The sequence below is a fragment of the Cydia amplana genome, chromosome 4 (assembly GCF_948474715.1).
Source record: "Cydia amplana chromosome 4, ilCydAmpl1.1, whole genome shotgun sequence".
NCBI lineage: Eukaryota > Metazoa > Arthropoda > Insecta > Lepidoptera > Tortricidae > Cydia > Cydia amplana.
Window position 1 is genome coordinate 8,288,535 of NC_086072.1, and position 13,101 is coordinate 8,301,635.

The following is a 13,101-nucleotide window of genomic DNA, read 5'->3' on the forward strand; positions in this document are numbered from 1 at the left end:
AATGCACAAGATGGCGATGGTACCACTTCATTACCACTCAAACTCAAATCAAATTGACAGATCAAGATTGTGACAGAGGAAGACAGGAAGTGAATCAGTTGTAATTTTATCACATGGCAACTCTGCGCTTGCGGCGTTTCACACTTTCCGACAATTCATCAATCAATAGGTAAATGGCGAAAATACTACCATTTGAAGTTTAAAAAGTAATTAATATAATGACATGACATGACAGCCAGTGTTGCCAACTTGCTGTAATTGATGTCTATTAATGCCAGATCTGGCATATTTTCACACTCTTTGGCATCCAAATTATCCATTTAGCATCTGGCATAATTTTTAGCATAATTAGTATACTTTGGCACGCTTACTTTGTCAGTAGTAAAGGCAAATTAAAGAAATGCTGAGGCGAAAGGTTCAATTCCCATAATAAAATTGAATCTCGCGCCTTTTCTGCTTAGAATGTGGGTGAGCCAGCCAGAGTGTAACTATATTTTTTCTATATTCTAAACAGCACAAAGGCTTGTTTTAAATTGTTTACTTATTGTTTCCAATTTTTCTAATATAAGTTTGCCATTCTTGTTATAATTAAATCGAGAGAATCGAGCTATGCCTCCTTTGCATCATCAGCTACAAAGTGTGGAGAGCCACTATTAACGTCACGTTTCAAAGAAATGTGGAATTAGCTAACCAAGTCGGTGAAAAATTAGCTTGGTCTGACTCTGTAAAATTTACAGGAACAGCATTGTTTGATTTATGTGGAAGACCCTCATTTTTAGTTACCTATATATTGTTTAGCATTTCTTTAGCACATTTCAAAATTATTTAGCATATTTCTGGCATAATCTAGACATATGTCTAGCAATTTTTCAAATTTCGAGTTGGCAACACTGATGACAGCAACCAACACCAACTCAACTCTACCAAAGTGTGAATGTGAAATTTTGTCGTATCATTCTTCCTCGAATCTAATTTGTTTTTGAATAGAAAACGCAAGTGAACATTATTTGTAAGTCTTAACTTAATTTTGTATATTAGTTTTTGAAGGCAATTCTTTAAACTACATATTATGATATTCATTTTTGTAGCACCATGTCTGCAACTGCATTGTTTGGTAACACATCGGCTCTTGGAGGGAGCTCGGGAGGAAATAAGCATCTAGTAGAGTTCCGTGCCGGTAGAATGACCCTTAAAGGTCGGATGGTTCACCCAGACAAAAGGAAGGGCCTGCTGTACGTTTACCAGGGTGAGGACTCATTGATGCATTTCTGCTGGAAGGACCGTACTACTGGGGAAGTAGAAGATGATCTCCTGATCTTCCCTGATGATTGCGAATTTGCAAGAGTCAATGAATGCACTACGGGCCGAGTGTATGTTTTGAAATTCAAGTCCTTTTCAAAGAAGTATTTCTTTTGGATGCAGGTGAGTTCAATTACATATTACCATACTCTTGGTTTATGATATTAAAGATTGGATTTCTGTGTTTAACGTAATAAATAATAACTTGTTTGGCCAATTTTCCTATCTTCCAGGAGCCTAAGACAGATAAGGATGATGATCTATGCCGTCGCATCAATGAGGCACTGAACAACCCGCCAACATCTGGCGGACGCGGTGGTGGTAGCGGCGGCGGCGCACAGGATGGCGAGCTGCAGAACCTGCTCAATAACATGTCCCAGCAACAGCTCATGCAGCTATTTGGAGGAGTGGGACAAATAGGTGGATTATCCTCTCTTCTAGGAACTATGGGGTAAGTCCTTTATTGACCTTTCCCTATCCTGAGTGGTTTTGCACTACGTCCGATCCGAATCCATGAAAATATGGTCCAAAGTAGCTGTAGAACTATTTCTATGGTAATTTACGCACTCCGTCATCCGATTTCGGAAAGAAATCAGACGGATCTAGTGCGTAAATTACCATAGAAAGAGTTCTACGATTCGGATCGGACGTAGTGCGAAACCGCTCTAACATTTGTAAGTTTTACTTACTGATGATTTATCAAAGCTGGATTAAGATCTCGCAATTTGTTAGATAAGTAAATGGAATAAATGAATACACAGTCATATTAAAATAGTATAGATATATATATTTTTTATTTATAGGCTTATATCAGAAATACATTTTTATCTATTTACTAATTTTGCTTTTTTAGGGTTCCGTACCTCAAAAGGAAAAAAACGGAACCCTTATAGGATCACTCGTGCGTCTGCCTGTCCGTCTGTCACAACCTATTTTCTTGGAAACTACTGGACCAATTAAGTTGAAATTTGGTAGGCATATGTAAATTAGTGACCCAAAGATGGACATGTAACGTAAACAAATTAATTCATGAATTTTAAACATCCATCGGGGCCACTTTTCCCCCCTTTATCTCCGAAAGTACTAGGACCGAAATTTTGAAAAAAATACACAAAATAGTTCTTTACCTAAAGATGATAAGGAAACCTTAGAAATCTGCAGTCAAGCATGAGTCGGACTTAATGGACAAGACTCGGACTCATTGTGATTGACATCTGTACATAAAATGTATACCTATATGATTAAGTATATGTCAAACTTCTGGTGTGAAATAAGCTTTATTATATTACCATTTTTACATGCTGATGTCAATTACCATACCCGCATTCAAGTGCATCTGTTTCTTATCAAAGGAGATAGCTTTTGACCTGAAAGGTTAATTGTCATTAAGAATCCATTGAGTAGGAATAGGTACTTTTGTTTTGTGATAATAGTCTGACTAGTTAGTTTAATTAAGAAATATTATCTTTTAAACCTTTAGTGAACAATTATAACTTATCATATATTTAAATAATATATATATATACGGAAATATAAAACACTTATTGGTTATACTGATGAAGTACAATGAAATAGTTTCAGTATGACCAAACATTTTAAATATTTATACAATTTCCAGTTTGACCAGAAAACGGTGTAGATGGCAGACTTTTACATCAGTCAGATGGCTTTCTACCATTTCGGGCATTTTTGCTTGTTGTATTTTGTATTTTAATTACAATACCTATCTCCAAAAGCACATGTAGTATAGTAATGAGGTGTTGTGTGTGGTTATCATTTTTAGGGTTCCGTACCCAAAGGGTAAAAACGGGACCCTATTACTAAGACTCCGCTGTCCGTCCGTCCGTCCGTCCGTCCGTCCGTCCGTCCGTCCGTCCGTCTGTCACCAGGCTGTACCTCACGAACCGTGATAGCTAGACAGTTGAAATCTTCACAGATGATGTATTTCTCTTGCCGTTATAACAACAAATACTAAAAACAGAATAAAATAAAGATTTAAGTGGGGCTCCCATACAACAAACTTGATTTTTGACCGAAGTTAAGCAACGTCGGGCGGGGTCAGTACTTGGAAGGGTGACCGTTTTTTTGCTTGTTTTGCTTTATTTTTTGTTGATGGTGCGGAACCCTCCGTGCGCGAGTTTGAGTAGTAAGTATCGTGTTCGTGTAGGAACAACAGCAGCAGCGGCACGGGAGGGTCGCGCTCGTCGGGCAGCGGCGGCAGCTCGCGCGGGGGCAGCGCCGCGCGCCAGGAGGCGCCGCGCGCGCCCGCCCGGCCGCGCGACGCCGCGCCCGACACGCCGCCCAACAGCGCCGCCGCCACCACCGCCGCCGCCCCTGCTGCCGCCGGCGCGCAGCCGCGCAGTGAGTATCTAGCTCGATCAACCACGAGACGGCCTACCGCTAATAATGTACCTAAATCGAAATTTCATTATCTGCCTCTATCGCTGGAAGGATAGAGACAGATTTATATTTTCGATGTTCGCGGTAGGCCCTCGGAACGAAGCACCCCCCACTAAATTTATTCATGAACCGTAGACATTTCTCAGCAAAGACATGAGGCGTATCGGTAATCTCTGCTTCATTGAAATATGAGGTTTATATTGTGATTTTTGTGTTAAATTTGTAAAGTCGTAGAACACTTTACTGTTGTATTTTCATAACAAATTACTAGACAATACGATATTAAATCTGTGAAGAGATCCTATCTGTCCCAATGGGGCACAAATTAATACATACTTGAATTTTTGAGATAATGTCAGTAGACCGTAGACATTCTAAAAATCTGCTGCATAATTTTGACGCCGCGCATAAAAACCGTTCGTCGTGTTAGAAAACGAATTCTGTCGTGAATTTTATTGCGTGAGTAAATTTGAAGTTTTCTAATACTCGGAACGTACGGTCGTTGTGCGCAGCGGCCGAGCCTCACCCTTTGACGGTTTCGCCTTGCAGGTGGCCAAATATTCTTGTCCGATTTGCAACGTTACTTTTCTGGTCTGGGCACGGCGCCGGAGGGCGCGGCGACGGCGCCGGCGGGGGCGGGGGCGGGCGCGCCGCGCGTGGAGCTGGCGGCGGCGCTGGCCGAGCCCGAGGTGGTGGCGGCCGCCGCCGCGCCGCCGCACGCCGCGCGCCTGCAGCCGCACCTGCCGCAGCAGGCGCAGGACGATGTAAGGACCACCCTGCTCTCCCCGCAGTTCGCGCAGGTGAACCCCCATGCCCCGTGCCCCATGCCCGTGCCCCCGACGACACCCAATACTGGTATTACTGAATCGCGATTAGAAAGGGATTGAGATAGCTGTCAATTCATATTGATTTTGACGTAAGTGTATGGAAATCTGTTATTTCTAATCCCTTTCTGATCGCGGCATGATAATATCATCTTGGGTCGTCCCATTCGTTTTTTTGACGTAAGTGTATGGAAATCTGTTATTTCTAATCCCTTTCTGATCGCGGCATGATAATATCATCTTGGGTCGTCCCATTCGTTTTTCGCCAAGTTCTTAAATTAGTCCTATTCTGCTTTCGTCACTCATTCTACATTGAAAGCCACCGACGATTGTGACGAATGTTTTGTTTATTTTATTTTTACCGTTTCGTTTTAAAGCGGGCTTGTTTCGATATCATTAACGTGTAACTTCATCTTATCTAAACGTCAACACGTACACTCGGGAGCGATGAAAATGAGCCACTTTTTATGAAAATTCCTTACAAAATGACTCACTTTTATTGCTCTCGAGCTTAGTAAATCAATAAGTACATCTGTGTGTACATTTTATCACTGGACTAATCATGCTTACAGCAACAAAATCTAAAGATAAGTACCTACATTTTTAAATACAATTTTTAAGACATAATATTGATAGTATTCTAGTAAATATGTAGCAGTGTCGACACTGTCGACATAAAGTATCTAGTAAAGTAAAACCTTTAATATGGTTTCATATGTTATGTTTATCTGTACATGCCTAATATCTTATACTCGTACTACTTGCTCACTTGACATTATTTCTTGAACGTCAGAGCGTTAGGATATCCCTATTGAACAAAGTGCGTCAGAAACACGTAACTTTCCTGCGGTGTGATGATTACTCCCACAGAACATATTAAAGAAGTTAGAATGGCTATCGCGCGCAGATAGTATCGGATTGTGTGCGTGGTGAATGGATACGCCTCCTTTAGATAGATTTGATCTGGCTTCTTAATCTGAAGGTTATTGTGGCGCAAAAGGCATGTTTACTTCGTTTTTCGGTCAGCGCGGGCGAGTAGCATGCGAGCGTTTGCTCAAAACCGGCGGCGACACGTACCCTGCTCGCATCGCCATTCTAACTTATTCTGTTATTACTCCATTATGTTTCCTTTGCGTATGTTACCTCCCTTACCTTCCTACTAATTCTCGCACATATATGTATGGAATCTGATGTGGTGTATGGAACCTAAAAACACTGGGTCGTTTCTTTATTTAATTGGTAATCATAATGAAATTTCTTATATCACTTACCACTAACGCAAAAAGTAACTACTATAAGCAGATTACAAATTCCTGAAGTCGATACTAAATTATAATTTGTGTTGTTGTTGAATGTCAATGAAATAAATTTAATGTTAATTAGATGTAGATGTAACATTTATTTCTGTCTTAAAGCGTACGTTTGGATATGCATCGAGACAAAATAAACGCAAGAAAATAAAGCGAAAAACAAAAGGGAGAATACCTATATAAGTTTATGGCACAAATTTGATTGTAGGTACAAGCTTTTGTCGCTAACTGTACCTTTCTTTCCACAAGCAACGAATACTCACCGACACAATTCTAACAACCCCAGACACAATTAGTTTGCGTTGTTTTATCACAGAGTTCCCATGGCTAACTCCTGTCTCCATTATCAGATCGCTCCATGTCATCATAATATTGCATTGTTATCCGATTTATAAGTAATGCATGTAAAATTTCAGCTCAATCAGAAGTCGAAAGTGGGTCAAATTTAGCTTCCAAGATTTGACCCACACTAACATACAGTCAGCAGCAGAGGTTGCTAAGCGGGCGAGGTGTTCAAAATTACCCTGACACGCTCTTATTCTCATAACAATAAAGTTGCGTCAAGATCATTTTGAACACCTCGCCCGCTTAGCAACTTCTGCTGCTAACTGTACATACTAACGGGGCAAGTTAAATAAAAGAGCTTGTAAAAAGAATTGCTCGACTTGGCGGGGGCACTGCCGTGCTTCCAGATAAGAAGTTACCTATTCGTATCATGAAAATAGTGCTGTCACTAGATGGCGCTGATGGCATACTAGCGCTTAGCAACCCGGTGATCAATTTATGACATTTAGCTTACCTACTCCTTTTCTCAAGACTCGTAAGACATGACGCTGAAATGTCTCAAATCAAAATAGACAAGCCGCTGGAAATCTACGAAAGGCTTGCCAATGATGTACATATGAATATGGACGCCGGCTTGCGGAAAATTTGAAGTGTTGTAATAAAATTTCTTATCTGCTACTACATTATTACTAATCTGTTTTATCGCTTTGTAGAAGTGAAGTTTAAAATAATTACTAAACCAGTATGATTTCACTTACACTAAAGATTCATAGCTTGTATTAGATGTGTAAAGTCTAAAACAAATTCGTGCTTCAAATTTGATAGCTAATGTAGATAGCGCTGTACGGCTCCTTATATTACTTATACGGTGACTCTGGTTGTCAAAAGTTGACGCTTGACAGTGGGGTTGGCCGGTCGAAGTATTTCACAGATGGCTATGCTAGCTTGCCCTGTCAATCCCTAGAATTGTGTATATATTTTTTGGTTTCGAATTTAGCCGTATAAGCCAAAACTCATAGACCAAAACTAGAGGAAGGGGAAAGCTATGATAGCGCCATCTATGAAAACCTTTGACAGTTGCCAATCCCATTAGGTTTAGAACCACAAATCATATGTAAAATGCGAGGGCACCATTTTCCCCCAGGTTTTACATATCTTATACAATCAATGAATCTTTGCTAACACTTTACACAACCTTGTAACATAATTAGTGTCAAAATGTGACATCGAGACGCTTCCTTGAACAAATAGCTATTATTTACTTTTCCATTGTAAACGCCGTAACAGACTACCGCACCAAGACCTTGGTGCGGTCAAAATATTTCTTACTCGCTCTAAGAGCGGTTTCGCACTACGTCCGATCCGAATCCGATCCAAATCCGTGAAAATATGGTCCGAAGTAGCCGTAGAACTATTTCTAATGTAATTTACGCACTAGATCCGTCTGATTTCTTGCCGAAATCGGATGACGGAGTGCGTAAATTACCATAGAAATAGTTCTACGGCTACTTCGGACCATATTTTCACGGATTTGGATCGGATTCGGATCGGACGTAGTGCGAAACCGCTTTAACTATAGCGGCGTCCTTAACGCACGTACGGCGACCACCACCGGCGAACACTACCTATCGATACGTGGTGCGGTAGTTCTGTTACGGGTGTAAGATTTGTAAGAAAGTATCAATTCTAAAAAAGTTAAAATGTTAGGTACATGAGTGCACCTGCAAATGTACTCTCAAACATTTTACGCATCAGTTTTGTATACAAACCTAAAGTGAAATTATCCTAACATCACATATTTGACAGTTACAAATTGACCCTTATATATATTTATGACTTTAAGGCTATCAGTTAAACGGTAGATCTTAGCATCATATCTATAAGGGTGAATTCATAACTGTCAAATATGTGATCTTAGAAAAGAACAGTGGCGGCGCGTCCATAAAAGCCGATTCCCACCGGCGTGCCTGTTTTTGGACGTTTGAGCAGAGTTGTAAAGGAAATATGTAAGCCAAATTAGCCCCGGCTTGCCTATGGATATGTTTGACGCGCCACCACTGGAAAAGAAACACTGTACACTTGATTCCCACCGGTTTGTATGTTTAGTAATAATGAAGCTATAATACAGCTCTCAAAGAAAAAAAAATAAAAAAAAAAAATAATAAAAATAAAAATAGTTTTATTTGCCAAAAAGTTTACAGGTTTTACTTAACCTATGACTGCCACACTAGGCTACGCCTGTATTGTGTAGTCAGATTGAAAACATTACTACATTGAGTTACCTACATCCTACGCTGAAGTTTTATTTTCTAATAAGCATCTAGTACTAACTAATATGTTTAATTATGTAATAATTATGTATAAATTAGCTCCGGGTTGCTAAACGGATTGGATGCCCTTCCCGAATAAGTTATTTATAACCCCGATGTGATTGCAGGCCGCGAACCAGTTCGCTTCAGCTCTGAACTCGGGCCAGATGGGCCCCGTGATGACGCAGTTCGGTCTGTCGCCCGAGGTCGCCTCGGCCGCCAACACCGGCGACATGCAGGCCTTCTTCCGCGCCCTAGAGAACAACTCCGCCTCCTCGGACACCAAATCCGAGGAGAAGACCGAGGAAAAGCCGAAAGAGGAGAAAAATAATGACAAAAAAGATGGCGACGCCGGCATGTCGCTAGATTGATTCGTTGTTTGTGTGATGTGTGCTGAAAATTGTTTACTTTCGGTTGAACTGCGTATAGTATTTAGTATTAATTTGATGTTCACTTGTCGCTTTCGAAAATAAAAGAATATTCAATAAATCATGTAACATCTTTATTAAAACTTAAGTACCGTAAATTGCGCCTACTTTGCTTCAAAATTCAAAATTTTTGGTAGGTAGCTATGTTGACAATTGACATACAGTGTTTTCCGTTTCCCAGCCATTGGACAAAGCCGAAATGTACAGTCGTCTGATATAATATGTACACAACGAAGGGCGCAAAAATATCTGATACGATCTTATTTGTAGAGCCATAAGACCGTGTCACATTTTTTGCGGCCTTCGAAGAGTAACATATTATTGCAGGTCACTGTACATATGCATTAGTGTATTTAGAACCAGTATACAAAGTATAACAACTGGTGTACCTAGCTGTTACAAAGAAATTAACAAATTACGATTTTTAGGGTTCCGTAGCCAAATGGCAAAAAACGGAACCCTTATAGATTCGTCATGTCTGTCTGTCCGTCTGTCCGTCCGTATGTCACAGCCACTTTTCTCCGAAACTATAAGAACTATACTGTTGAAACTTGGTAAGTAGATGTATTCTGTGAACCGCATTAAGATTTTCACACAAAAATAGAAAAAAAAACAATAAATTTTTGGGGTTCCCCATACTTCGAACTGTAACTCAAAAATTTTTTTTTATCAAACCCATACGTGTGGGGTATCTATGGATAGGTCTTTAAAAATGATATTGAGGTTTCTAATATAATTTTTTTCTAAACTGAATAGTTTGCGCGAGAGACACTTCCAAAGTGGTAAAATGTGTGTGTCCCCCCCCTGTAACTTCTAAAATAAGAGAATGATAAAACTAAAAAAAATATATGATGTACATTACCATGTAAACTTCCACCGAAAATTGGTTTGAACGAGATCTAGTAAGTAGTTTTTTTTTATACGTCATAAATCGCCTAAATACGGAACCCTTCATGGGCGAGTCCGACTCGCACTTGGCCGCTTTTAATTTACTTTGGAGCAGCCTGTAGGTATGTGTTAGTAGCTCCTGAGGACCTTCTTCGACCTTTTTCATTACCTATCTTCTTTATTTATGACACTAACAAGATTCTGACCATTGACAAATGATTTGTACAGTGATTTGGTCTTGACTGTAATGCTGTATATTATGTTTCAAATAAATCATCGCCGAATATTTTCGAACAAATTGTCAAAAACACTGCCAACGATTAATACAGTATCTTTCTTTTTATTGCCGATTATTAGAATAATTTTTGTTTGAAAATTTAGCTTTGTTCTAATAAAAAAAAATATTAAAGTTAGAGCATTACCGAGAAGTAACCCTATGTGGGATTTCCGGGTTTGTCCAAAGGCCAACTGTACTGCACTGTATATGACGGTTTAAAGTAGAAGACTACTAAAGTAAGGAAATGACGCTAAGCGAAGATACCTAACGAAGAATTTCGTCCGTCTGCGTCAATGTACTTTCAGGTGGGTCAATGTACGAATTTCTACGTTCTTAGCGCCCTTACTTTATCATGTTGTAACTCTTAAATGAGGTTGTGATTTGTAGTTCCTTTTCATATAGATAGGTACATACATATAGAAACTGTTGGAGCACAATTATGTAGTGGGGGAGCAGAGTAGGCAGATTTTACGGTAATTACGAGGGGCGTTCAAAATATTCTCGGTATTGATATCTTACGACCTCTTCTAAAATTTCTTTCGTTACTGGCCGCTAAGGTTTATTCATTGACATTAAAAAAAAGTATAATTCGAACCGAGATAGTCTTTTGTTTTTCTGCAATTGCTGAACAAACATGAACATCCTGTGCGAATTGACAATGTTAACTAAATTAGAACATCGATGCGTGATAAAATTCTTGACAAAACAGGGTAAAAATCAAAAAACCATAAAAGAGGAAATGGATTGTGTTTACCGTGAGTCTGCTCCTTCTTTATCTACCATTCAAAAGTGGTCAAGCGAGTTTAAACGCGGAAGGGAGAGTATTGAAGATGACCCTAGACCTGGCCGGCCTGTAGTAGCTACTTCACAAGAAAATATTGATAAAGTGGAAAAACTTATATTGGAAGATGGTCGAGTGAAGGTAAAATCTATAGCACAAGTAACCAATCTCTCTATTGGTACCGTACATGATATTATACATGACCATCTTAATATGTCAAAAGTAAGTGCAAGATGGGTTCCGCGAATGCTGACTCGGCTTCAAAAAGACATGCGTGTAGCTTGTTGTTCCGATTTTATTGACCTGTGCGGTGAAAATCCTGATGAGGTGCTGCAAAGAATAGTTACTGGAGATGAAACCTGGGTTCATCATTATGACCCAGAGAGTAAACAAGAGTCCATGCAATGGCACATTAAGGGTTCAGCTCATCCCAAGAAGTTGAAGGTCATCCCTTCAGCTGGCAAGGTCATGGCCACGATATTTTGGGATTGTGAAGGAGTATTACTAATCGATTATAAAGAAAAAGGTGTAAATATCACAGGACAGTACTACGCTAACATTCTACGTCAATTAAAGGATGTAATTAAAGAAAAGAGGCGAGGAAAGTTAACCAAAGATATTCTGCTTCTGCATGACAACGCCCCCGTCCATACTGCTCATATTGCCAAGGCAGCTATTGTTGAACGTGGGTTTAAAACTGTTACTCACCCACCGTATAGTCCGGACTTAGCCCCCAGCGACTTCTTTTTGCTCCCCAATCTTAAAAAGGATCTGCGTGGAAATAAATTTTCTGACGATGAAGCATTGAAGGCGGCAGTGGAGGAGCATTTTTACACGAAAGATAAAAAATATTTTTACGAGGGATTAAAAAAAATAATTGATCGATCTTTTAAGTGTATGAACATAGGGGGGGAGTATATTGAAAAATAAAAATATCAAACTTTTCGTACTTGTTTGTTTTCATTCTCATACCGAGAATATTTTGAATACCCCTCGTAAGACATCGAGTCCGAATAACATTTTTGTCATAAAACTAACTACGCATTAAACCTTTGAACGCCACTCCTGTCTTGTGCGGCGCGTCATCGTGAACCTTATCGCATTGCACGTAGGTTGATATTGAGTTAATCGCCGACTGCACTGATTATCAACAAATTTATTTCATCGAAAGGGACGTAATGCTCTGGGGATGTAAGCTCTGATGCCAACATCGATGCGGACGCTACCCATAGAACAAATGCAGCCTGGCTAAAATGGAGAACCCTTACAGGTGTGTTGTGTGATGCCAAAATGCCCATTCGGCTGAAGGGCAAAGTCTACAAAACGGCAGTAAGACCAGCCATGATGTATGGTAGCGAGTGCTGGGCCGTCAAAAAGCAGCATGAACAAAAGATGCACACGACTGAAATGAGAATGCTACGGTGGGCAGCCGGAGTAACAAGATTGGACAGAGTGCGGAATGAATATATCCGAGGTTCTTTTAAAGTTGCTCCCATAGTGGATAAGATGGTGGAAAGTCGTATGCGATGGTACGGTCATGTAATGCGACGGGACGAAAACAACGCTGTAAAGAAGGCCCTGGCTATCCCGGATAAAAAGAGAGGTAGAGGGCGACCGCCCGCCACGTGGTGGACAACCGTTGCTAATGATCTAGAACGAGCTCAACTGGACAAGCAGACAACCCAAGACCGACTGTCTTGGCGCCGTAAAACGAGGAGGGCCGACCCCAAATAAAGGGATAAGGCACGGCAGAAGAAGAAGAAAGGGGACGTAATGAGTAATTTTCAATTTATGTATTTGTATTGTTCGACGTTTCGATCGTGATGTTAAATTGTTCCTGGTCACAAGAAGACTGAACTAAGAGCATCGAACTGCCCGGGTTTCGAACTGGTTATCCATAATTGGTGACTATTCACTTTAACAAAACATTCGTCACATGCCATGGTCAGACGGTCGATATTTTTTTACGCTACCCATATGCTGATCATTGAATTCTACGAACATGAAATCCACTGGACCACAATATGGTTACACTTTCGATGATTTCTGATTTCAATCGTTTCACGTCACTTTCACGTAGGTAGGTACAGTAAGCTGCAGAGTTAACCGACTCCCTGCATAGTAATTTATTTGCAGGGGGTCAATTATCTCTGCAGCTTACTGTACATACTCGTAATCGTTACCTAGTACAATAGGTAAACACAAAAGAGCTCTACATCCAGTAGGGGTCGTCCATTAATTACATTACATCTCACAAAATGTACATTTTTTTAAATCGATTTAAGGCAAGAATCACTACT

At 40.1% G+C, this 13,101-nt stretch overlaps 2 protein-coding genes across 3 annotated transcripts; both read left to right on the top strand.

Moving 5' to 3' along the window:
- The first annotated feature begins 933 nt into the window (after positions 1 to 933).
- On the top strand, positions 934 to 8,901 carry LOC134663195 (proteasomal ubiquitin receptor ADRM1). Of its 2 annotated transcripts, none has more exons than XM_063519575.1 (6): positions 934 to 1,009; positions 1,089 to 1,422; positions 1,533 to 1,750; positions 3,467 to 3,660; positions 4,249 to 4,499; positions 8,556 to 8,901. In XM_063519575.1, the coding sequence occupies exons 2-6, from the start codon at positions 1,093 to 1,095 to the stop codon at positions 8,796 to 8,798; spliced, it is 1,236 nt and encodes a 411-aa protein (XP_063375645.1). In that variant the 5' UTR covers positions 934 to 1,009; positions 1,089 to 1,092; the 3' UTR covers positions 8,799 to 8,901. The 2 variants fall into 2 exon arrangements, with proteins under 2 accessions (XP_063375645.1, XP_063375646.1); XM_063519576.1 differs by having other exon boundaries at positions 4,249 to 4,463.
- A 3,140-nt stretch (positions 8,902 to 12,041) lies between these two features.
- Positions 12,042 to 12,559, top strand: LOC134647606 (uncharacterized). The gene has a single exon (XM_063501965.1). The coding sequence runs from the start codon at positions 12,092 to 12,094 to the stop codon at positions 12,533 to 12,535; it is 444 nt and encodes a 147-aa protein (XP_063358035.1). The 5' UTR covers positions 12,042 to 12,091; the 3' UTR covers positions 12,536 to 12,559.
- The last annotated feature ends 542 nt before the right edge of the window (positions 12,560 to 13,101 follow it).